This window comes from Aplysia californica, unplaced genomic scaffold (genome assembly GCF_000002075.1).
Source record: "Aplysia californica isolate F4 #8 unplaced genomic scaffold, AplCal3.0 scaffold00055, whole genome shotgun sequence".
Lineage (NCBI taxonomy): Eukaryota > Metazoa > Mollusca > Gastropoda > Aplysiida > Aplysiidae > Aplysia > Aplysia californica.
The window spans coordinates 1,458,600-1,481,876 of NW_004797325.1; the positions used below are offsets into that span (position 1 = coordinate 1,458,600).

The window sequence follows — 23,277 nt, forward strand, 5'->3', positions numbered from 1 at the left end:
CTCAACACCTTTCATGCCCATTTAGAACTCATTTCTGTACAGATTTTTCTTAAAAATGTTGATTAAACCCACAAAAAATGTAAATTTTCAGTTTCCACGGACTCTTAAGCTGAGGAAATAACCAATCTTTGGCGGCCATTTTCTCACTAATTTTACCTCTGAAAACAGGTGGTCCCCACCTCTTTCATTCGCAAATATCTCGACTTGTACTCAAGATAAATGGATACTTTTTCCATTGAAATAAAGACAAATGAACAAGCTTTAAGATGACACCAATAACTGTACATGCCCAAAAATTGATGAGAGCCTGATTCCACCATGCTGCCTCACATTTACTTATGGTTTTCAAAAATAGAATTATAAAAATAGATTTCAGCTTTCTGAGTTTCTTTTGATTTAAGCCCATCTATTAAAATGGCATGTGTCTATTTTCTTCTTTTTTTCCCCCAAAAGATGTAGTCAGACACCAATGAGTTTAACTCATTCAGAAGGTAATTTTTTTTCAGTAATTAATTTTTGACCCTGCACATCATTTTGACGGTATGGAAATCAAATGTCTTTTACAGATGACATAGTAAACATTGTAGTGGTAGTTATATATCACAGAAAAAAGTATTTGAATGTTGATGTTACTGATGTTATAAAAGTAATAGAATGGAAATAACGAAACAAACTCTGTTCATATTGCCAATATTTTGGCTATATTACCAAATGTGTTTTCTGGAAGTCACGGATATATCACCGATACGCCTGAGAAGAGTTAAATCAGTAGTTTCAAACTCAAATTGCCTGGGGGCTGCAGGAGGTAGAGTCTGGGTGAGCCTGGGACACATCAAGCATTCCAAGAAAGAAACAAAAAAGTTTCGCGTATAAAAAAAAGTACAATTTTAAAATCGTATTTACACTTGTCATTGTCAACAAACATCTCCAGAAGCTAGGAGAAACCTGAGCTATGGTACCCCATTAAGTAGTTCATTAATGATTCTTTTTTAAAATATAAAAATCCAGGGCAACACCCGGGCAAAAAGGGAGAAAAACTTACAGGCTGCACCGATGCTAAACTTTGATGTTAATAATGAGCTGCAAAATATAATTCTGCAGGCTTCAATTAAACGAGGGGTTGTGAGTTTGAGCCCCCTGGTTTAATTTTTTTTTCTTCATTCATCACAGGATGTGGAGCAGGCAAAGATTTGTATCCAGAGTATATCTGAGGAGTTTGGGGAGGAGAGTTCTGACTTGCCTTCTATGTTGCCGGGTGAGTAAATATCTGAGGCATCACGATGGAATCAGGAGCTCATCAAAATAATGAAATCAAAGAAGCCAGCATTTTTCTGGTCCTTGGGCAATTAAAAATTTTTTTTTTTTTAGCTCACTACCTTTCATGTCCAGTAAAAAAAAAAATTTCTTTCTGGGTTTTACTGAAAAACATTGATCAAAGGTGCAAAAAAATGTAAATTTGCAGTTTACAAGGAAACTTAAACTTTTGAGGTTACCAAACTTTGGTGGCCATTTTCTCGCTAATTTACTACCGCAGACATCAGGTGACCCCTGCCTCCTTCATTGGCAAATATTTCAATTTCTATTTCAGATAGATTTGTATCCTTTTCATTAAAAGCGAGGCAAATGAACAGGCTGTAAGATTACACCAATAACTTGATATGCCCAAAAATTGACATGTGCCTGATTCCACAACACTGCTACACATATGTGAGGCAGCATGGTGAAATTAGGTGCTCGTCCAAATGATGAAATTTAAGAAATCAGCATTTTTCCTTGAGTTTGGCAATCTTTATCGAATTTTGTTTTTTGGCTCCCCACCTTTTATGTCCATTTAAAAACACATTTCTGTGTGGACTTTACTGAAAAATGTTGATTAAATGTATATAAAAATGTAGATTTTCAGTTTCCAAGGACTCTCAAGCTATGGAATTTACTAAACTTTGCTGCCACTTGTATCACTAAAAAGATACAGTCACTCAGTCACTTAAAAGATATTGTCGCTCATAAGATGTGGTCACTGAAAATAACAGTCACTCTAAAGATATTGTTGCTCAAGAGATGTGGTCACTCAAAAGATGCAGTCACTCGAACGATATCGTTGCTCAAAAGACATAGTCAAAAAATTGTTTTTCTTTTTTCTTTTTGTAAACATGATATCACTAATGTCACCTCAGTGGTCACACCGGCACATGTGGTTTGTAGTGGAAAGACCTTTTGACGTTGCCCTCAGACAAGACGTGAATTAGATGTCTGTGTGAAGAAAATTTTTATCGAGCATCTATGTCTTTCTGCTGGACCGTTGTATTCCTCTCAGCCGGAATTGGCCCTGACTGGCAGGACTGAAACAGCTTTCCTCTTAAAGGATCTAAATTGCGTTGATAGGGGAGTAAAACACTTGCACTTACAATTACTGCTACAATCTGTTGTCACTCTCTCAGAAAGTATCGTCAACAACTTTGCCAGACTATTCTCAAGTTCTCTGTCCCCTCAGTCAATGGTGTTGTCGGTTGGTCTAGTGCTTAGGATATCTCAGACTCACAGCTGGGGGCTCTCTTGGCCTAGAGGTTAAGGTGTTCGCCTCTCATTCAGTAGGTCCCGGGTTCGAATCCTAGTAGCTACTAAAAAATTTCTTCTCTAAAATTGTCTCCTTTCACGTCCTTTCCCGCTCTCTAACAATGTTCTGTCGTCTGCTTTTGTCTCTACTTTCTGCCCCCACCACCTCACTTCCTTTGCCCCCTCCTCTGGGCTCCTGACTCTTTCTGCAGCCTTTCTACTGCTACTCCTTGGCTCCTCCTTACTGCTGTTTTTCAGCCACACCCTGATTTTATAGTAGGAAAGATCCAAACCTAGCCAGCTTGGACAAGGGCGAAAAATCTCGGAGGTCTCGTGTGCAAATTGGGCACATTAAAGATCCCTTGGTGGTCTAAAAGCGATAAGAGTAGACTTCGGCTGCTACCCGGGCAAAATTCAAAATTTCATACCAACTGAAAATATTTATTGTGTCCCGCGCACTCATATGACCTCATGCAGTTGCGAGTGCCGTTAAACACTTATCAACCCCCCCTCCCCGAAAAACTCAGCTGCAATGTTATGGGTTCATATCCCATCAGGTGTCTGAGATTATGTCTTTGGGGGAAAGGTACTTTACACAAATTTTCCCCATTTCACCCAAGTGAGAATGGGTACATGACAGTGAAAGATTTCATTAATTTTATTAAGTATTCTAGTGTGTGTAAACTGTAGCTTGCACTGTATGCTTCCCAGGAAGCCAGGAATGTTCTTGAGTGGTGCGGGGTCTGCTGGGGTAATAATAGTTGTAAAGTGCATAGAGCATGCTATAGTGTGTAGATGTATGCTATATAAATGATGACCATCATCATCATTATTATTTATTATTTATTATTAGTAGTATTATTATTACTATTATCATCAATATCATCATCATTATTATTATTATCATTACTATTATTGCAATTGTTATTATTTTGGTCATAATTATGATTATGATTATAATTATTTTGACTAACTCTGTTGTGCTTCCTTCAGACCAACTGCTCAATGCAAAGAATGTATTGGAAGGGGCAGCAATTGACGCTACGTGGGACGAGCAGATGGAGGTAGTGGCTGCTAAGGCCAGTCTGCAATGGACAGAGGCCACCATAAACAGTCACATCGAAAGTATGATTGCCAACGACGCCGAGTCCCATGAGATGAGACAAGTAGGTCGTTTTATGATTTCAATGGGGGGGGTTTTTTTTACAGAGGCTTTAAATATTTCGATGGATTTTTTTAGAGGAGACTTTTGAGATTTAAATAGATTTATTTAAGAGATTTTGGAAGATCTTAAATGGGTTTATTTCGAGGACTTTCAAGATATCGATATATAGAAAAAACCCAAAGACTTTCAAGATTTCAGTTTAAATGAGTCTTTAACCCCATTAGTGGCAAGTGCCCATGAGATCAGAGCTCTCTTTGTCACCAGACTGTCACTGCCGGTAACATCGGAAATATCAATGCTGAACGAAAGTGCACTAATCTTAAAAAGGACTTCCTGTAGTTTGAACTCTCTTTTGAGCCAGAGGAACAAAGAAGATTGTCGTTTAGATATTTACCTTTGAATCATTGGCAGCTGCGACTCTGCAAATCAATGAAAATGGCTTTGTCGGGTCCTCGGCAGCTTCTGAAAACAGTCTTTGTGAACCCTGGAAACACCATTTCTGAACGAAAGTGCTCTAATCTTAAAAAGGACTTCTTGTAATTATTAGAACTCTTTATGAGCCTGGGGAACACATTTGCTAGTTTTCTCCACTTTTTCTGTGTCTTTTGTTCAATTCAAAAGTTCAAAGTTCTCTTTCTCTCAAGTGTGTCTTCAGAGAGTCTGGTATAGCTGAAAATAGATCCCCTGAAACCTTACAAGGGAGTCTGCCTTCGAAATGACCTACTTGTGTATAGTTGTAGTATGGCATTAAACTCTCTCAAAAACAGAGTAAAATAAGTTGCTTTTCGTGTCAGAAATTTTTTATCATCGATGTAGCTCAGTTTATGGGAGTGCAAATGTTCCTCATAATTTACAGAACGGCGCAATTGCACTGTATGTTTTAACGATCGATTAATTGCGTGATAATCTTCAGATTGCGATGCGCGTTTTAAAGATCGTATAATTGTATTGTTCTTGTGAGCTCTTCAGTTCATATCTTAATTTTGATTTTAATTTTCATATTTTTACCCTTTTGAAAATATACAGTCAAACCTGCCCTGACGACCACCTCTATAAGACAGCCACCTGTACAAACGGGCACTTTCCATTTCCCCCCTTGCGTTTTTTCGATATAATTTAACTGTGTAAAATGGGCACCTGTCCGCCGCAGCCACCATAATTTAACACACAACCCCCTATCACACTAAGCAATAACACCTGTCTTAGACGGCCACCTTAGTGACTCCATTACGTTTTGTCATAAATTGTGCATTGGCCCCTGGCGTTGTGGGCGAGCCGTCATAATTCAATCACCTGTCATTGTTGTTAGGTAGTCCCTCCAATCGATCATGTTGTGTAGGCCCCTCCCACTGTTGATCAATAGCTACCATTTTTCAGCTGCTGGTGAGGTAAGCGTGTGATCCCTCATAACCCATAAGCCCCGCCCAGAACTCATACACAAATCGTAAGTGAGATGAGTGGTCACTGTTTACCCAGTCTGTAACAAAGTAACAAAAGACGCCAACATGAACTTGTGACAGAAGCGTCGCTCGTTCTCCGAGTAGTGGCGACCCCTGTGTTTGTTTTACCATGTCATTCAGTCTTCCTTGTCTGATACATTTCGTTTTATTGTCACCCTTGTGCAAAATCAGCAACAACAAAAATTACAAACAAAATACAAACCAACAACAGCAACAACAACAAAAACAACAACAATGCGGCTACTTTCGATTGGGACCTCAGATGGAAATAGTTTGTTTTCTTCATCTTGATCAGTCCTGCCTAAGACGGCCACCTGTCTTATACGGCCACTGTTCTCCTTGACAATGGGTGGCCGTCTTACACAGGTTTGACTGTACGTGAATGTTCCTTGATGTGAGTAAAAGAATAAAAATAGAAGTGAAGTGAACCTTGAGTTTGATACTTGACATTGTATCATTCTTATGGACTCTTCAGAGATTTTTACACTTTTGAAAAAGTAATATGGATGTTCCTTGATGTGAATAAAGATGGAAGTGAATTTTTTTAAAAATCATTTGAAAAATATAAAATATTAACGCAATCTTCAGATTGCTGCGCAATTATATAATCGTTAAAACGCGCAGCGCAATCTTAAGATTTCTGCGCAATTATACGATCATGAAAATGCGCTGCGCAGTCTTAGCCAATCGGTTAAATGTGTGGAAAATATACACTTTCAATTACAAATTTTTGAAAATCGATATATACTGCAACTTAAATAGGAATAGTGCCTATTGATGAGCTGAGGATACCCACTGCACAGTGCCAAATGGAACCTTCAGACGGAGTCCAGAGCCAGATAGCCAGATTTTCCTTCATGGATGTGGCAAAAACTATCATTTTGGCATAATACGACCAATTTAACTCGCAACCTTGAATAAAGCAAATGCGTTTAATTTGAAGGTTAGAGTTAAATTTGGTCGTATTTTGTCAACATGGTAGCTTTTGCTCGATTCATGAAGGGAAAATCTGGCTGGTCTTAACTTAGTAAGATGTGTTTAATTGGCAGTGTGCACTGAGAATAAAGGATACCAATGCAAATCTCTTCATTATAAGTGTTGAAAGTTTTCCCAAAATATTTTCCTTGCATTTTCAGAGAGTGATGAGAATCCTGCAGAGAACGGTGGAGCAGCTGGATCAGTTGCTGTCTGGCCTGGAGAAGGAGGTGTCAGAGTGGCGGGAGGCCGAGGCGAGAGCGAGTGTCAAGACGGGCCCAGATATCTCTCCGGTAGTCGTCAACCAAAAGTAAGTTCTCTACTGGAAATTCAGATCCTGTTTGGATCGATACCAAAGGGTGAAATCTTGGAACTGGAAGTTAGGGTTGTACTGTTGAACTTGTCTAAGATGGTCAGCCATTGTGGAGGAGTAATGTGGTAGTCTTTGACTGGTGGCTGTCTTACGCAAAGTCAGTAAACTTTAAAAAAAATACAAATGTGAAATGGGAAGTGGTTGTTTGTACAGGTAACCGTCTTATGTAGGTGGCCGTAAGTGCAAGTTCAACTGTATTTGAATGTATACCAACTGGTGAAAGCTTACAAATGGAAATTAAGATTGATCTTGGTCAATGCCCGAGGGTTAAAGCTTACGACTCGAAATTAGGGATGTATTTTGGTTGATGTCGAAGGGAGAAAGCTCAAAAGATAATAAGTTCACATTTTAAGTTGCACTCCTTGAGCAGGGGTACAATTATATCAACTCTTTTTCTGATAGATGGATGGGTGGACCAATCAACAAGTAGACGTAAATGTGCTTGGATTTTTTTTAGAACAATGTTGACAATTTAAAGAAGTTGCTTGTCTATGTAAATGTGTGTATTATTTTTTTTTTTCTCGAATGGATTAGTGGGTAAATCGACAAGTATAAATATAAATGTGTGTATTTTAAAAAATAGCAATGCCAATATTTTAAAGGAATTTGCTAGTCAATATAAATGTGTTTACCTGGGTTTTTAAAAAAATGATAATGATAGATTGCATTTATATAGCTCTTTATCCTGTACAAGTATAAGCACTGAGCGCTTTATCGATGATATGATTACTGAGAGTAAACCTCACACACGCCAAAAAACAAAACAAAAACAGCCCCATTTCATATGCACAAGAAAACAAATTCAACCACATCTAAGAAAGAACTCTCTCTGCCATGTGTTGACTATGTGCACATAAGGACAGCAGTGAAAACGAGACACATCAGCACCTGCCAACAAACTCTAACTCAGAATTAAACAAATGAGTCTTAAGCAACCTTTTAATCGACATCTACAGTTTCAAAGAATTTGCCCATCTGCTGGAAGCCCTGGACCGGGTGTTTCACAAAATGCATGAGTCTCCGGGGATGAGTGCAGGGAGCAGTTCCTTCCCCGGTCAACTGGCGGCCCTTCACAGGTCCTTCAAGCTAGCTGAGAACAGGTTCTTCTCAAGGTAAAATGAAATTGCCATTGTAGACGCGAGGGGTGCTGACAAAATCAGCTACTTTTTGCAATTCGTAGATGGAGATTTTGGCTGAAAATCAACTCAGGGATCAAATGTGTAGATTGTCAACTGATGGCATGTTCTGGAAGTTTAATATGTTTTTTATATCATTTCATACCAATAGATTGTAAAAACTGAAGCTATAAATTTGACATATCTTTGTCCCAGGGATAAAATCCGAGAAGTACAGAGTGATTGAAAAAACCCAACTATACAACTTTTTTGGTAAATATTTTCCTTCACACTGAAGTTTTGCATTTCAAATGTGTACACAACATTTGGAAGTCAAAAGGAATTTGTCTGATATTCCATTTAGATAAATCCACAGAATAGTTTTGCTCTACATAGCGTATAAAAAAAACAACCCATATTCAGCTATGTCCCAAATTTTTTTTAGCATGACGCACTAGTTTGCATTAGGCCTACCATTAAAAGTCCCAACGATCGTAGCATATTGCCAGCTACAGGCCAACAGAAGTTTGCACATAGTTTTTATCAAGTTTCCTTTCCTGCTGAGATCATGGTTAAGATTAGTAACTAGCAGAGAGTGTTTTGTATTGGATATTTCCTCACCGCCAACTCATTTCGTAAGTTTCGCTCAAGGTACGTTAACAATGTTAAAGTGCCCTCAATGCCTTTTTTGATGTCAAGGGTGGAAATGGTCCATCAGTTAGGACCTGTAGAGAATCAGAACAAAAAATTTCCGAGACAAAACAACCACTTCAGATGAAACACACACCTTTCGCAACCCTTTAAACGTCATCATGGTGCAGAATTCGGAAGATGACTCCCATGAGACGTCTGTCTGTAGACAATGTCTGCAGCAAAGGCTTTCCTACATCTGAACGGTCCGCATCTTCAAGGCTGATCTTCATGTAGCATTTTTCTGTTCGTGAAGCTGGCATGAATCTGAGGGTAACAATGTGTTCATGGTTCCTGGATTATCTTGAAAAGCGTGGACATTCCTCTATGACTTTTGATTCCTTGGCAAAGCCCATATTCACATTTCAGGATATATCAATTCCACAAAGGCCTATTTGGGCAACCTCACCCACCACCTTACTGTCTATAGAAGCTACTCCATATTGTAAAGTGTGCAGTGTGTGTAGGTTTGAGTACTCATGTTTGGGTGGATCTTTGTGTTTGGCCACCACTGAACATTACGAACGACGCGTTAAAATGTTACGAGTCCGTTGGAGGATTTATAGAGCTCTAGTTCTCAGAATTGTAAAATTAAATTGTTTTATTCTAAAAATCTGTAAGAGAAAAGAAAAATTATTGTTTAAATGTTACAGGGATGGAAAGATTAGATTTTAAAAAGAAAAGGAAGGGGAAAAAAACAAACAAACCATTTCATAACTCTCCTTAAATTACAAGATCTTTTAAATTGGTGCTTTTAGCGTTTATAGGTGTTTTTTTTATACAAGCCATTTCCGTTAACGAAAACAAGTTTCTTCTTTATAAATTTTACGTTAAACAAATTTCTTTTGAATGAATTGTATATTTTCCAAATTACTACATTCTAGTACAAATTTTGTGCGATATTCAGATAAAAAGTTGTACCGTTTTTGTTTTTTATCACCTGTAACTCATTTTGTCGACATGCCTCACAAATATTTTACACCGCCTCCTATGCCCGCTACTTTAGGAAAGGGAAAAGTGCCACTTTGGTGAGCCGTGGCATTAGTTCTCATTGCAAGATACCTACCATATTTTCCTGGACTTTGCTCTCTCTAACAAGCTAGCTACTTGCAGTGGTTTTATGGCGCTTGCAACACAGTTGGGTCATGTAAGAGCTGAAGATTAGAAATGTTACAAGAGAGTTAAAAAAGGAGAGATAAGGACGATAGCTATTTGATAGGAAAGTAGATGTAACGTCTCTTTCTCCTTCGATGGTAAAAATCATTGTTAGTTTATGATGGATTAAAAGTAAATTTTATTATTATTATTATTGTTATTATTAATTATTATCATCATCATCATCATCATCATCATCATCATCATCATCATTATTAAAGTTATTGTTATGAATATTGTTATTACATTGCTATTGTTATTATTACATTGTCTCCATCAAAAACAGTTTAGATCACTTAAGATTGGCAGGCTGCTTCGACCACATTTCGAGCTGTGATTTTGTCATTGGCTGTTGTTTCAGTTTAATCTCCTTTCACATTGTAAGGTCATTAACCTTATCCGTTCCCCCTGGGGTCATTTTTTACCCCCGGGGTTGTATTCTTTACATTTAAGAATACTTATAGTGCGAAAAATTCTTTGAAACTGTCAGTATTTCTCAAAAAATAATTTTGACAGACTGCTATGCAAAGCGTATGGATCGGATTAACGAGTAAATTTCCTCTTTGGAAAGTGGTGGCACAGAGTTCCCCACTTCATATGGATACGATAGTAAAACATGACATACGGATAGAGTTAAAGAGGAAGGACCTCCAAATTATATGTCCGTCTCCGATAAGACCAAGCGAGATGGGTGAAGTGCCTTAAAAGCTCCCCAAAACAACCTAAGTTCAGAACACCCTGTTGGGGATTTGAACCAGGGCCGTCCACTCCATAGCCCAGCATAATACCAACTGAGCTAGCTGCGTGCCCCATGTGTGATATTATGACAATCTATTTGATGCAAAGGCATGATTTTTTCTATGTTCAAACATGGCTTACATTGATAATCATGTCTTTTTTAATAGTTTTATTAAGAGTTTTATGGAACTTGCAAATAAAACCCCCAAAACTAGGTCATGCATGTGCTGAATATTAGAGGTGTTACTAGAGAGTAACATACCAAGAAGAGAAGGAGGAAAGATAATTTTGATAGATGTTTGATGTGTAAAGAAGGAGTAAACCACCCGCAATGTCTTATCATGAAATATATTGCCACATTGTCAAGTCAATTTTCCTATATCTGCTATGTGGTTTTCTTTGTACCATCTTGCTACTCTGAGGCTGAATTAAAATACAGATTTGTGTATGTGTCTGTGTATGTTGGTTTTTTGTTGTTGGTTTTTTTGTGTTTGTATTTGTTTGTGTGTGTGAGTGTGTGTGTGTTTGTGAGTGTCTGTTATCTACTAAATATATGTGTGCATCTGTATGTGTGTGTGTGTCTTTGTTTGTATGTCTGTGTGTGTGTGGGTGTGTGTGTGTCTTGATGTATATGTGTGTATTGTGTGTGTATTTCTCTGTCTGTATGTGTGCATGTGTGTAAATTCATATCTCTTTGTTTGATTGTGAGTTTTCATTATTTTTAATTGGTTACTCTCTGATATTAGCTCTCTGTAATCCCCCTTCCCTCTTCACTCCTCCCCTTGCTCCTTCCCCCTCCATTCTCCTCCATCCCTTGCTCCCTCCATTTTCTCCCTCCACCCCCTCCCTCTTCACTCCCTCCACCTCTTGTTCCCTCCCCCCACCAGCGCTCTTGTTGTGAGCATACAGCTGAAAGACGTGATTGACATTGCGAACAAGGGGTCAAAAGATTCTGATGCGGACAAAGAGTCAAAGAAAGAGATGAAGTTCTGTTCCAACAAGAACCAAAACCTCCACACTGAAGTCAGGTAGGCCCTGTGTACTTGTATGGCATGTTTTTCACCTCTTTCATGTTATCTCTAGTCTTCGGCACTGATATGACTTATTATGTCGCAAGTACTGTAAAACAGATAAAAAGAGAAAATAATTAGTAATATTTACTGATGCTGAAATGTAATTTATATTTTTAGTAATTCTCCCTCAGACTCAAATATAAAAGAATAGGTTACAAAATGTTTAATTACCTTCAGAGAGACTCATTGAAATCTACAAAAATAATAAATGTTTCTTAACATTGGAAATGTCTGGTTGTTCTTCCTCAGAATTTTGGGTGGGGAATCATTTTCAGGACTCAATATCACTGACAGCAACATTGAGCTTGTTGCTGAGAGAGATTTGGTTCGAATGGAGTCGGATGTCAAGCAAGAGGGCGGGAAAAAGTTCCTGAAGCTCCCTCCCGGTAAAGTGTTAGCGTCAGGGTTGATGGTGTCCATCGAGTGGAAAGATATCGAAGTCCAGAACTTTTCCCGAGTGGAGCAGAACACAGTGTACAAACAGTTTTTCAGGATGCGTTATTCCGTCACTGTGGAGGTGCATGGGACTGAGTATAGACTGGAGGTGAGCACCTTACCGCTACTGGGTGGTTGGCGGGTGCTCTTGTGTGGTTTGCTCCTTCTTTCCTATCTAACATCTATCGTCCTTATCTTTCTTCCTTCTTTTTGTGTTTGTCACTTCTTGTAACACCTCTATTCTTCGGCACTTGTAGGACCTTATTATGTTGCACGTGGCATATAACTCTTTCTGAAACAAACAAAAAGTGGGTAGTTGGAGGGTGCACTGTTGTGGTTCACGCTTTCCTCCTTCTTTTTTGTGTTAATTACCCTCTTGTAGCACCTTAAATCTTGGGCACCTCTACGACCTGATTGTGTTGGTATTGTCGTATAACTCTTACTGAAACTAAACTACATCACAGACAGAGATGGAACTGGACTCGCGTCTTGTGAGTGCAACAATGATGGGCTTAGCTATTACACCACAGACGCTTACTGTCATCTGTTGAGATGTTGATTCCCCCCGGGGCAGTGCCACTAACTGTAGTGTCTTTAGGCCGTGCTCAAAGGGGGGACATTTCTCGTTCAAGCACAGTAGAATTGTAAATGGGCTGACTCATGTCACGTTCATAACTGTGCCTGATCTACAACAGGGAACTGCTGCTTTTTTCTTTCCTGATCCTTACTATTGTCATTTTCCTCTACTTCTTTTGTATGTTTGTCACTCTCTTGTGCCTTGATAGTAGAAGCAGACCTTGTGCTTTGAAGCTAGATAGGTGAGCAGTCTCAGTCTGAGTCCCTGTAAAGACTTCTCTGTTGACACCCACCCCTTGGCGCTCATATGACCTTATGCAGTTGTGAGCACAGTAAAACCCTCTACCATTAAAAAAAAAATAAATGAGATGTTGATGTTGTACCATCTCATCCTGGGATAGCCCTGTCTGGCAGGATGGAAGCCAAACAAAGTGAGACACCCAAGGCTGATCGGGACATTACCTAGGGCCCCAGCTAACACAAAACATTGGATAGTTTGGGTTATGGTTATCCTTTGTCTCTATATCATGACCTCAACTATAATACAGGTGGTATACTTTGACTCCATTTTTGTAGGTTGCGCGTTATATTACAGGGTGAATTTCTGACATGCTGTAGGGGTCTTTAAGTGCGTGAAATCAGGTACTAGTCGAGCATCTAATTAATATGTGTCACGACGTGGAAGAATCAAGCGCTCATCAATTTTTGGGCTTATTGGGTTATTGGTATCATCTTAAAGCCTGTTCATTTGCCTTCCTTTTTGTGAAAAAAAATTACCCTTCTATGTTGAATAGAAGTCGAAATATTTGCGAAGGAAGTCAGGGTCCCCTGATTTCAGAGGTAAAATTAGTGAGAAAATGGCGGCCAAAGTTTGGTAACTTCCATAGCCTGAGTTCTTGGAAACTGAATATTTTCTTTTTTTGTGCCTTTAACTCTTTTCCTACCCGGCCAAAATCCACCACTGGCCCAGGGCTTTTCCCTGACCTATCTGTACGTCCCTACCCCGCCAAAGGAAAATGTCAAAACATCCAACTAAACACACACAAACCACATCATATGGCCCCTCAAACTGAAGGTTAAAAAATAATCTATTAGATTGCGATACAATATTGAAGATTTATTCCAATTGTATTACTTTGGGGTTTCTAAAAGTGATTATGCCATATCGAAGGTGTCATATGAAATCAATAATTTTCCAGCTTTGAAAGTTCATAACTAAAAAAGTTCAACAACAGCATCATTCAAACTTCCCAGGTAGGTTGCCTCAAGTAATGCAAAGAAATGCTGAAAGTTGTGTATGTGTTCTTAATACAGAAGTGAAAATATTAGACATATACTGAAGTCAGGGGAGCGCTTTTTTTCCTCATATTTACGTTTCAAAGGGGACAAAAAAAGGGCTGAAATGACAAAAAAATCGTCTGTCAGTGCAATATTTTCTTTCGTATCTACTAACAGGAAGTCTATTGTATTATTTTGAAAACCTGGATTGGCCGAGAATTTTGTATCTTTTCATTACTGGATTGGAATAGATAGCGAGCCACTCGAGCCGTATTTTGCGGCTCTCGGTCCAGCGAGGCTAAGTCCGCGAGCCGCTTGTGGTAGGGAAAGTGTTAATCAATGTTTTTCAGTAAGATCCACGCAGAAATATGTTTTTTAATGGACGTAAAAGGTGTTGAGCCAAAAACAGAAAATTAGAAAACATTGCCCATCGGCCCCAAAAAATGCCGATTTCTTTGATTTAATTATTTTTACGAGTGCCTGATTTCACCACAGTGCCTCACATATTGTCTTACCCTTAAGAACTGTTGGTTGGTGTATTGAGACGGATTTAATCTGTGAAAATCCTAATTACTTTATCTTGCTGGAATCAATCCTCTATGTTGTGCGTATTTATGCAGGGACTTAATACTTTTTGAATTAAATTGTTTTTTTGAAAAATGGTTCATATTGCAGGTGAGTATGTTATATGGTATTGTTAATGCTGTAATCCTTGCTGTCTGAGGCATATATTGAAATGTCACATTTCTTAATTAATTTCTGAGTTAGCTGGTAGATTGAGGTCTTGTCTTTTTACAATGTTTGTAAAATGGTTTAAAAAACCTACTTTCTGTGCAGGTGGTTAGTGGGCACTCTTCTGTTGTTTGCTCCTTCTTAACTATAAAACATATCTCTCATCTTTCTTTTCTTTGGATGTCACTCTCTAGTTACACCTCTAATCTTCAGCACTCATATGACCTTCTTGTGTTACGAGTGCTGTAAAACACGTACTAAAACTTAACTAATATTACTTTGTGTTTCTTGCAGACTCTGTCGCTGCCTTTCATGTTCAAGACCGGGTCGAATCAGCTTCTGGAGTTTATTGGTGCAAGGATGTGGTACTGCTCCAATGCTGACTTGGTGAGTAGAAGTGATGGAGAGAGAAATTACTTGCCTACTCATTTCTGGTATGGTTTTTTAAGTCAGGGGATTGGGGAGGATGGTGGTCTCATGATAATTATGATAATTTTATTTGCTGTTACAAAGCGTATATCCTATTCTACAGCAGGGAGCGGCAACCTTCAGCTTTTAGTCTAGATCCGGCCTAATGATGGTTTCCGTCCGGCCTAAAGCCCCTCTACTTATTTAATGTAACATCCGGCCTTATGGGCCTTACAGCGACATTCCTATACATTTGAATTGTTTCATTCGTAACAAAAAGACACTCCATGATTGTTTATGAGCAGAGACCAATTTGCCCCACAGTGATGAGATGCTAACACCCATACCTGCTTCACCCCACATCGCTAATTATGTGTCTCAAAAGTTTGATTACCCATGCTTGCTTAGAAATGCTTTAAGGAAAAAAATAGGCTTCATAGAAAGATGCGGAGATATTAAGTTATAAAGACTACTAATATGTTGAATAGAATTGATCGAAATTTCTACTACAACTATTGCAAATGACGGCAGCTTTAAAAAAATTAAGTACATTTATAAGTACTTATGTGATTAAAAGTTGTCATTGTCAATATGTACACTGTTCTTAATTATCAAAAGATTTTAAAAAGTCCTTTCTCTGACACCTCATTAAAAAATTATTTTTTTTGCGGCATAATAGGACTTTTCTGAGCTCTAATGTGACCAAGTTGGCTGAAAAGGCTTTTGACCTCTGTTCTACAGCAGGCTCTGTGTTTTTTATAACTGTTATTACCTTAACAGACCATAGAAAACTCAGAAACACTCTCTGATTCCCAGGAAGCGTACAGCCAATTAAGTGCTGAAACACAAACAAACTGAGGAGATCTTTTGATGTCTATAATTGCTGGGTACTGTAAGGAGTACTGTCTGTGCCATATCCAGTATAAAGTTGTGTATTTTTTTTGTACTGGTACAAAATGCCTTTTTTTATATCCAGTAGACCCACTAAGTAATTTCTGTTTCTATCTCCTGCATAAAAAAAATGTCTGGTTTTATCTCCTGTACAAAGTAATGTCTGTTTCTATCTCTGATACAAAGTAAGGTCTGTTTCTATACCCAGAACAAAGTAATGTCTGTTTCTGTCTCTGATACAAAGTAAGGTCTGTTTCTATACTTAAGACAAAGTAATGTCTGTTTCTATCTCCAGTACAAAGCCATGTTTTTTTTTTTATACCCAGGACAAAGTAATTTGTTTCTTTACCCCAGACAAAGTAATGTCTGTTTCATCTCTAGTACAAAGGATCCTTTGAGTGTCCGAACAGCCTCCCAGTTGAGGATGTGATCAATATGCTCAACAACCGCATCACATTTGCCACCAGCAAAAAGCGACAGCTGACCTCCGAGGACAAAGCTTTTCTCCGCAATCGATTGACAGGTACTACCACAAATTTCCTAGATAGCAATAGCAGGTGGTTGGCAGGTGTTTTTGGTGTGGCTTGCTCTTTTTTTTTCCAATCAAACATCTATCACTGTTGTAACTCCTCTAATCTTCGGCACCTGTATGACCATATTGTGTTGCAAGTGCCGTAAAACTCTTACTAAAAACAAGATACCAATTTTTTTTAAGTCTGAAAAACACAAACACAAAAATAAAACTTCCTAGCTACATTGAAATTTGAGTCGGTCACTATTTGTTCATGTGGTCTTCATAGGTTATGATATTTTGGGGCTACCTTCACTGAATTTGGAATCAACATCTGTGGTGTAATGGTTTTTCTCTTTGCTGCTGCCTATGAAAGGGGGGGGGGGGTAAGCTGGAGGGTGCTACAGGTTGGTCCTACTTCTTCACTTTCCTTCTGTTGTTTCTGTCTGTCTGTCTGTCTTATTATTCTCAGCACTAAATGACCATTATTGTGCCGATGTGCTTCTCTTTACTCAAACAAGCAAACTAGCATGGGAGAAGTGAATTCGTGGGTGGTTGGTGGGTGCTCTAATGTGATTTACTCCTTCTTTCCTGTCAAAATTTCTATCGTTTTTATCTCCCCTTTGGTTTTTTTGTGTTTGTGACTCTCTTGTAAAACCTCTATTCTTCGGCACTAATTGTGTTGCAAGTGCTGTAAAACTCTTATTAAAACAAAACCAAGATGTGAGTTCGATTCTAGTGTGGCGAGGATTTTTATTGGAGTACTTTTGTCTGTCTGCTGGAACACTGTGTTCTTGTTACTAGTGTTGCTGTGTCAGGCAGGGTTGAAGCAGCATCCCTCCAAAATGATCTAAATGGGTGATCACTGGGGTGTATCCTTGTGCTAGACACGACAATCCTAGCTAAAAACAACAACCCAGGGTGCTGCACAGTGGTGACCAGCAATGGCGTGTTTGTGAAGTTGTTCTGTATTGGTGTGATGTTGAATATTTATGTATGTTTTTATGTATGTATGTATTTTTAATTATGTATGTTTACCATTGTTACTAAAATTTCCTTACTGGGATCAATGAAATGTAACTTATTTTATTTTATTATTATTTTGTTCTATAATGATAAGGTTCTTTTGCCATTGCGCGCAATAGACACTTATTTGAATTCAGGGAGCTGTTTTATCTAATAACTCCATTTGTCTTCCAGGATGGTATATCCCACTTACCCTGCCTTGGCGGTTGCAGGTTGGGTCAAAGTATCTGGTTTCTTAATAGGATCTGAATTGTGTTGATAGAGGAGTAAACCATTTACATTTATTTATGATCACTGTCTTGTGTCTGTTCCCAGTGAATGAGGAAGGACAAGTGAGCATGCAAGGATTTATCAAGGTACTGATTCCTACTGTGTCCTCTCTTTCTCTTCATACTCTTATGTGTTCTTTCCCTTGTTCACCCCAGTTAACCTTTATGTGTCCTCTCCCATTTTCACCCTAGTTAACTCATTCTCTGCCCATTTTTATACCATTTTCACCGATTTTCTCTGTGCATCCGATCATGAATGATAGGTGTGTATGTTTGGGAAGGATTTTCATAAGTAAAATGAAATAATAAGTAGGTAGTGTCATACATATTCTGAAAGGTAATAAAACGTAGCATTGAAATGTGCAAAAAAATATTTGATTAGGCAAAGGACGTTATTAATACTTGTTAAAGAACACGTCCATCACATGGGAGCTAATAAAAAGACAGACTAAATTTCCAACTTTTAATATAAATAATAAAATTTGTATTTCAAAAAAAGATTCCTACATTCATTTTATGAATGTTACATTTAATTCCCTGCATGTTCATGCAAAAAGGTATGGAATTGTGCAATTCTAGCAGATTTTATGATATATTTTGTAACATCACTGTGACAATACCAAAAGTTGTAATGAAACAGAATTTGCCCGAGTTGCACTTGCTTGTCCAAGTCTAGATTTAGATTTTGACGTAGATCTAGGTCATTATCCTCTTTATATTCACTTCTCTTGGCTTTCTAATTTCCCTTTCATTTCTAAGCATATTCACTCACTTCCCTATCTCCATCTATCCTCTTTGCTGTCACTGTAGATTTAGACCTACGAATTATGTCTTTCACGCTTTTCACTCTCGATTCAATCATCGGCTGAATCAGAGTCTAAAGCTAAGGATTCTTAGACAATATCGTCTCTGTCCTCAAGTTTGCTAAAGAAAAATTTCCTAGTCTGTTTTACAAGTTATATGCCTTTAGGGTCGTTTAATTACTACCAGGCCCAGAAAACATAGCTAGCTAGAACTAGAAATGGGTGTGATCATCTTTCGTGTTTTGCTTTCACAAACACGCCACAGAAAATACTTCAACAATGTCAATTTCCACCCACTTACATAGTTATAGACACTATATTTCGTTGCAGGAAGTTTTTACTTTTGAGATATGTTTCTATCAAAACTTAAAATTATGGATGAAGTATTTACAAAGTAAATAAAGTTTGAGTATAGTCTGTACCGATGTATCGGTAATGGGCGAAAATGGTGCGGTCGCGCTGCTGATTTATCAATTTTCACCCCACTTAACCCTTTTGAGTCCCCCGGGGCGGTGCCACTGACAAGTGTCTTAAGGATATTTCTTGTTCTAATGCTCAGTACTAACAGTGTCATGCTCATAACTGTGCCTGAACTACAACAGGGAACTACTGCTTTTTCTTTACTATCGTCATTTTCCTCAACTTCTTTTGTATGTTTGTCACTCTCTTGTGACCCGCTATTTCCGGGGTGCCTTGATAGTCGAAGCAGACTTTGTGCTGCTGAAGCTGGAGAGGTAAGCAGAGTAAGTCTGATTTCCTGTAAGGACTTCTCTGTTGACATCCACCCCTTAGCGCTCATATGACCTTATTATGCAGTTGCGAGTGCCGTAAAACCTCTACTAAAACTTTAAAAAACTTACCCTTTTTGTGTCCTCTCCATTTATTTATGCAAGTTAACCCTTTTGTGTCTTCTCCTTTTTTCTTGCCTGTTAATGGGTGCTCCATTAACTCAGTTGGTGTCATGCAGGACTAAGGAGCGGATTGCCCTGGTTCAAATCCCAGATTGGTTGTTCTTGGATATGGATTGTGTTGTGTAGTTTTCAAGGTTCTCAACCCGTTTGGTCCGGTCCTGTTGGAGATGGAAGCTAAATTTGGAGGTCCCGCCTCCAAAATAACCTAATAGTGTTAATAGGATGTTAAACCCACACACCCTTATTTTTTATTGTTTTACTTCAGTAGTCAACCTCTTTTTGTCCCCTTTTTTTCCCTCACTAGTTAACTCTCTCGTGTCATCTCCTTTTTTCACTCTTTAACTCAACTCCTCGTTACTTTTTCTCATGTGTTACAATTTCAACCTGGCTTTAGAATTTTCTAAGAAAAACCTAAACATTATATGTCTTTTAGTTTTCCTTGTCTGTCATTCATTTCAGATTGCAGAGGGCTCCATTTCTACTGCTTTTCACTTCGATTGTCCTCAGAAAAATTGAAAAAGATTTATGCCTCTTTTGTCAGCCTTGTTTTTCTCTGAAAATTATATTTCTCTTTAAAGTGTTTCATTTATTTGTACAATTTTGATATCTTGGAATCTGGGAAGGGTTTTTTTATTCAGTAGTAGCTTTTCATTTAAAAGCACAGTAAAACTTTGAAAAAATATGCTGCCTGCACATCATAAGATCCTGATTGTTAGCTATTCCATGCTGTCCCTGGCAGCCAGTATTTTTGTATTTGTATGTTTTATCTGATTATATATATGATGTTTTATATTGCTGGTGTCCGGCACAAACCATGCATCCTCCAAATAAGGTCAAGGGATCTTTATCGTCTCAAATTATGTTATTTACAACCACCATTATAAGTGGTGAAACTGTATTATGGGAAAAGCACGCTCTACATTATATTTTTTGAAATTCCGACTGATGACAAGAATAAAATAATGTTCCCCCCCCCCCCCCTTATTAAAAAATCAGTGTTCACACTCATTTATGGTTAGAATTGGACATTATTGATGATTTTTATGTATATTCTTCTAAAACTCTTTGACTTCTCTTGTCCCACAGCCAAACCAGGAAGGAGCAAAGAGTTCCAAAAAATCTGGGGCAGAGACGAACCCTTCATTCTATTCATGGTTCCATGGTGTTGTCGGCAGTATAGAGAGATATCTACTCAAACCGTGGGAAGATGGGTAGGTGGATATTAGGTCAATAGATAGACAATAATGGTGTGAACAATAATAGAGAAAGTATGATAAGTCTTCTTTTCTTCTTCTTTGCTTTCCCCTGCAAGATCTCAAGGGTAGTCAACTACTGCTGGTTCTTCGGTCTTCAGTGCAACTGAGTTTTACATATTTTATTATATTTCCTTCTTTTGTTGGGTCCTTTGGCTTAAAGTTAAAGTCAGCTGCACCCAAATTTTGAAGATATTGACTAGAGTACTTTTACAGTTTTACTTGGGTGGTGGCAAAAGCCCACTCTTATTGATTTTAGGGCCACTGAGGGATCTTTAACTTTCACAACTTGCACAAGGGACCTCCTAGATTTTTTTACCATTATCCAAGAAGCTTAGATGTTTGATCTTACCTTTCGTAAGACCTGTACTGTGACTGAAAAACAGTGCAGCAGTAAGAAGGAGCCAGAAGAAGCAGAGAAAAGGAGTGGGAAGAGAGTGGAGAGGAGTATGTGATTTCCGATGGCTTTGTCTTTAACCACTCCCTTGCTTGTCTTATGATAAGAGTTATGTGGCGTTTAATTCCTGAATGGAATACCTATCTATTCTTCTCCTTTTTCTCCATCTTCTCCTCCTTCTCTTCCTGTCCTTCTTTACTTCTTTCTCCTTTTCTTCTTCCTCCTGATCAACTTCCTCCCCTTCCTTTATCACTTCTTCCTTCTTCTCCCTCTTCTTTCTCTCTTCTTCTTCCTGATCATCCTCCTCCCCTTCCTCCATCTCCTCCTTCTTTCCTGCTTCACCTCCTTCCCCTTTTCTTCCTTTTGATCATCCTCCTCCCCATCCTCTTTTGTCTCTTCCTCCCCCGTCTCCACCTCCTCCTTCTCCTTCTTTTCTTCATCCTGATCCTCCTGTTTCTCGTCTTTCTTCCCTTCTTTGTCCTTCCTTCCGTGTTTGAGCTCTAGTTTATCCTCCTCACTGTTTAACTGATTCTGCTCTCTGCAGAGGCACGGGTGATTAGTGGGTGCCCTGGTGCGGTTTGCTTCTCCCTTTCCTTTCAAACATCTATTGTCCTCATCTCTCCTACTTCTGTTTTGTGTATGTTACTCTCTTGTAACACCTCAAATTTTTGGCACTTATGTAACCTAACATTGTGCTGCAAGTGTCTCAAAACTCTAACTAAAACTAAACGGAAGTCTGCAGAGGGCTTCAGTCTTTCAAGTAGCAGTGTGATGGCTTTGGCAGAAGTGCAGATGAATGAGTCATGTTGGGTTTTTTTCACGTGTGCATTTCTTATTGATTTTTTTGAAAAAATGCAAGTATTTTTACATCTGCATCAACACAATTTGAACCATTTTATTAGGTAGGATTTTACACTGCCTGTCAGGGCCAACCTAAGCTAAGAGGGATCCAAAATCCCAGCGAAAAGACTGAGATACTTAATTCTCTTGCATGCAGTTTCAAAGCGTCTATCTGCTACACCACTGATGCCAGTCTGACTTATTATAATGTGTGCTTACTTAATAATGTCTGTTGTAATGGTCACTCAGTGTGCTTGTATGTTTGTGTGTGTGTGTGTGTGTGTGTGTGTGTGTGTGCGTGTGTGTGTGTGTTTGTGTGTGTTGGAATCATCATTTGAAGATGGACCTTTGCTCGAAATGTTTATTACAATTGTCATGTGCTAAGGCTTTAGATACAGCATGTTGCCGGGTTTTTTGTGTGATTCTTCTAAAGTCATTACCAGTCAAAAGTGTCCTAGATACCACCCACTGTCAAGGAGAAAAATGTTAGTCTTAGGCAGGTGGAAGTCTCACACAATGTCATTATAAAGTTATGAAAACACAAGGGAGGAAAATGTGGAAGTGGCCGTTTGTACAGGTGATTGTCTTATACAGGTGGCCGTTAGAGCAAGTTCAACTGTCATTGTAAAGTGCATAGAGCATGCTGTATAGCATGGATGTGCACTATATAAATGCAATTATTGTTATAATGATGAAAATGATTATAATAATAATGATAATAATAATAATTATTATATTAATTATTATTGTTATTGTTATTAGTATTATTGTAATAATAATGAAGATCATTTCTATAGAGCCCACTCCCGTGTAAACGCAGCTCTATTACTAGTATTGTTATTATTATAGTCATTATGATGTAGTTTATTTTGGTTTGTTTCTCCAGCATCATCTACGGCTTCTGTAGCCCGGCCGATGTGGAGAGGAAGTTGATGAGTGACCACGTGCCGGAGGGCACCATCCTGTTCAGACCCAGCGCCAACAAACTTGAGTCTGCGGCATCCAAGAAGGCCACCACAGCTCTCATTATGGCTGTCAAGACCAGGAATGAGTCGTCATGTGAGTAAATCTTGTGAACATATACCTTCCAAAGAATATGAAATTTTCTCCTGTCTCATTTTTGTGATTGACTTTGAGAGATCTTATTTTGAAAGTCTGGAACCTCAAAGCTTCCAAGATTGATTACATTTTCTCCCTTAATTTTTTTATGAACTCTGCTGTTTTTTTCCCTTGACAACATTATGTAATGTGTAATTGGAATGGTGTTAAGCCTTCATGGGGTATTACTAGTGGTTAGGCTTCCAGACTCGCAACTGTAAGGTTTTGGTTTCGAATCCCGTCAGGGGCTTGACGATGTGTCCTTGGGAAAGGCATTTTACACAAATTTTCCTCCCTCCACCCAGGTGGGAATCGGTACCCAATTATAGACAGTGAAAGATTTTGTCAGTTTGTTAGTGTTTGAGCGCTTAATCAGCTGCTTGCATTGTATGCTTCTCGGGAAGCTGAGAATGTTTCTGTGTGTTCTATGGTCTGCTGGGGTAATAATATTATAGTGTAAAGTGCACAGAGCTTGCAGTGGAACAGGTATATGGCCAATACAAATGCTATTTATTATTATTATTATAACTCAAAGTAAGAATAAATGTGCCC

The 23,277-nt window shown here is 38.5% G+C and overlaps 1 protein-coding gene across 1 annotated transcript in view; it reads left to right on the forward strand.

Moving 5' to 3' along the window:
- Positions 1 to 23,277, forward strand: part of LOC101845304 — a gene marked incomplete at its 5' end in the record, with an annotated part of 51,239 nt that overhangs the window by 9,180 nt on the left and 18,782 nt on the right. The window contains 11 exon segments of the mRNA XM_005092939.3: positions 1,171 to 1,255; positions 3,547 to 3,719; positions 6,315 to 6,463; positions 7,483 to 7,638; positions 11,112 to 11,252; positions 11,547 to 11,841; positions 14,613 to 14,705; positions 15,999 to 16,140; positions 17,470 to 17,510; positions 20,224 to 20,348; positions 22,514 to 22,686. Of these exon segments, the coding sequence (XP_005092996.2) occupies positions 1,171 to 1,255; positions 3,547 to 3,719; positions 6,315 to 6,463; positions 7,483 to 7,638; positions 11,112 to 11,252; positions 11,547 to 11,841; positions 14,613 to 14,705; positions 15,999 to 16,140; positions 17,470 to 17,510; positions 20,224 to 20,348; positions 22,514 to 22,686 (1,573 nt within the window).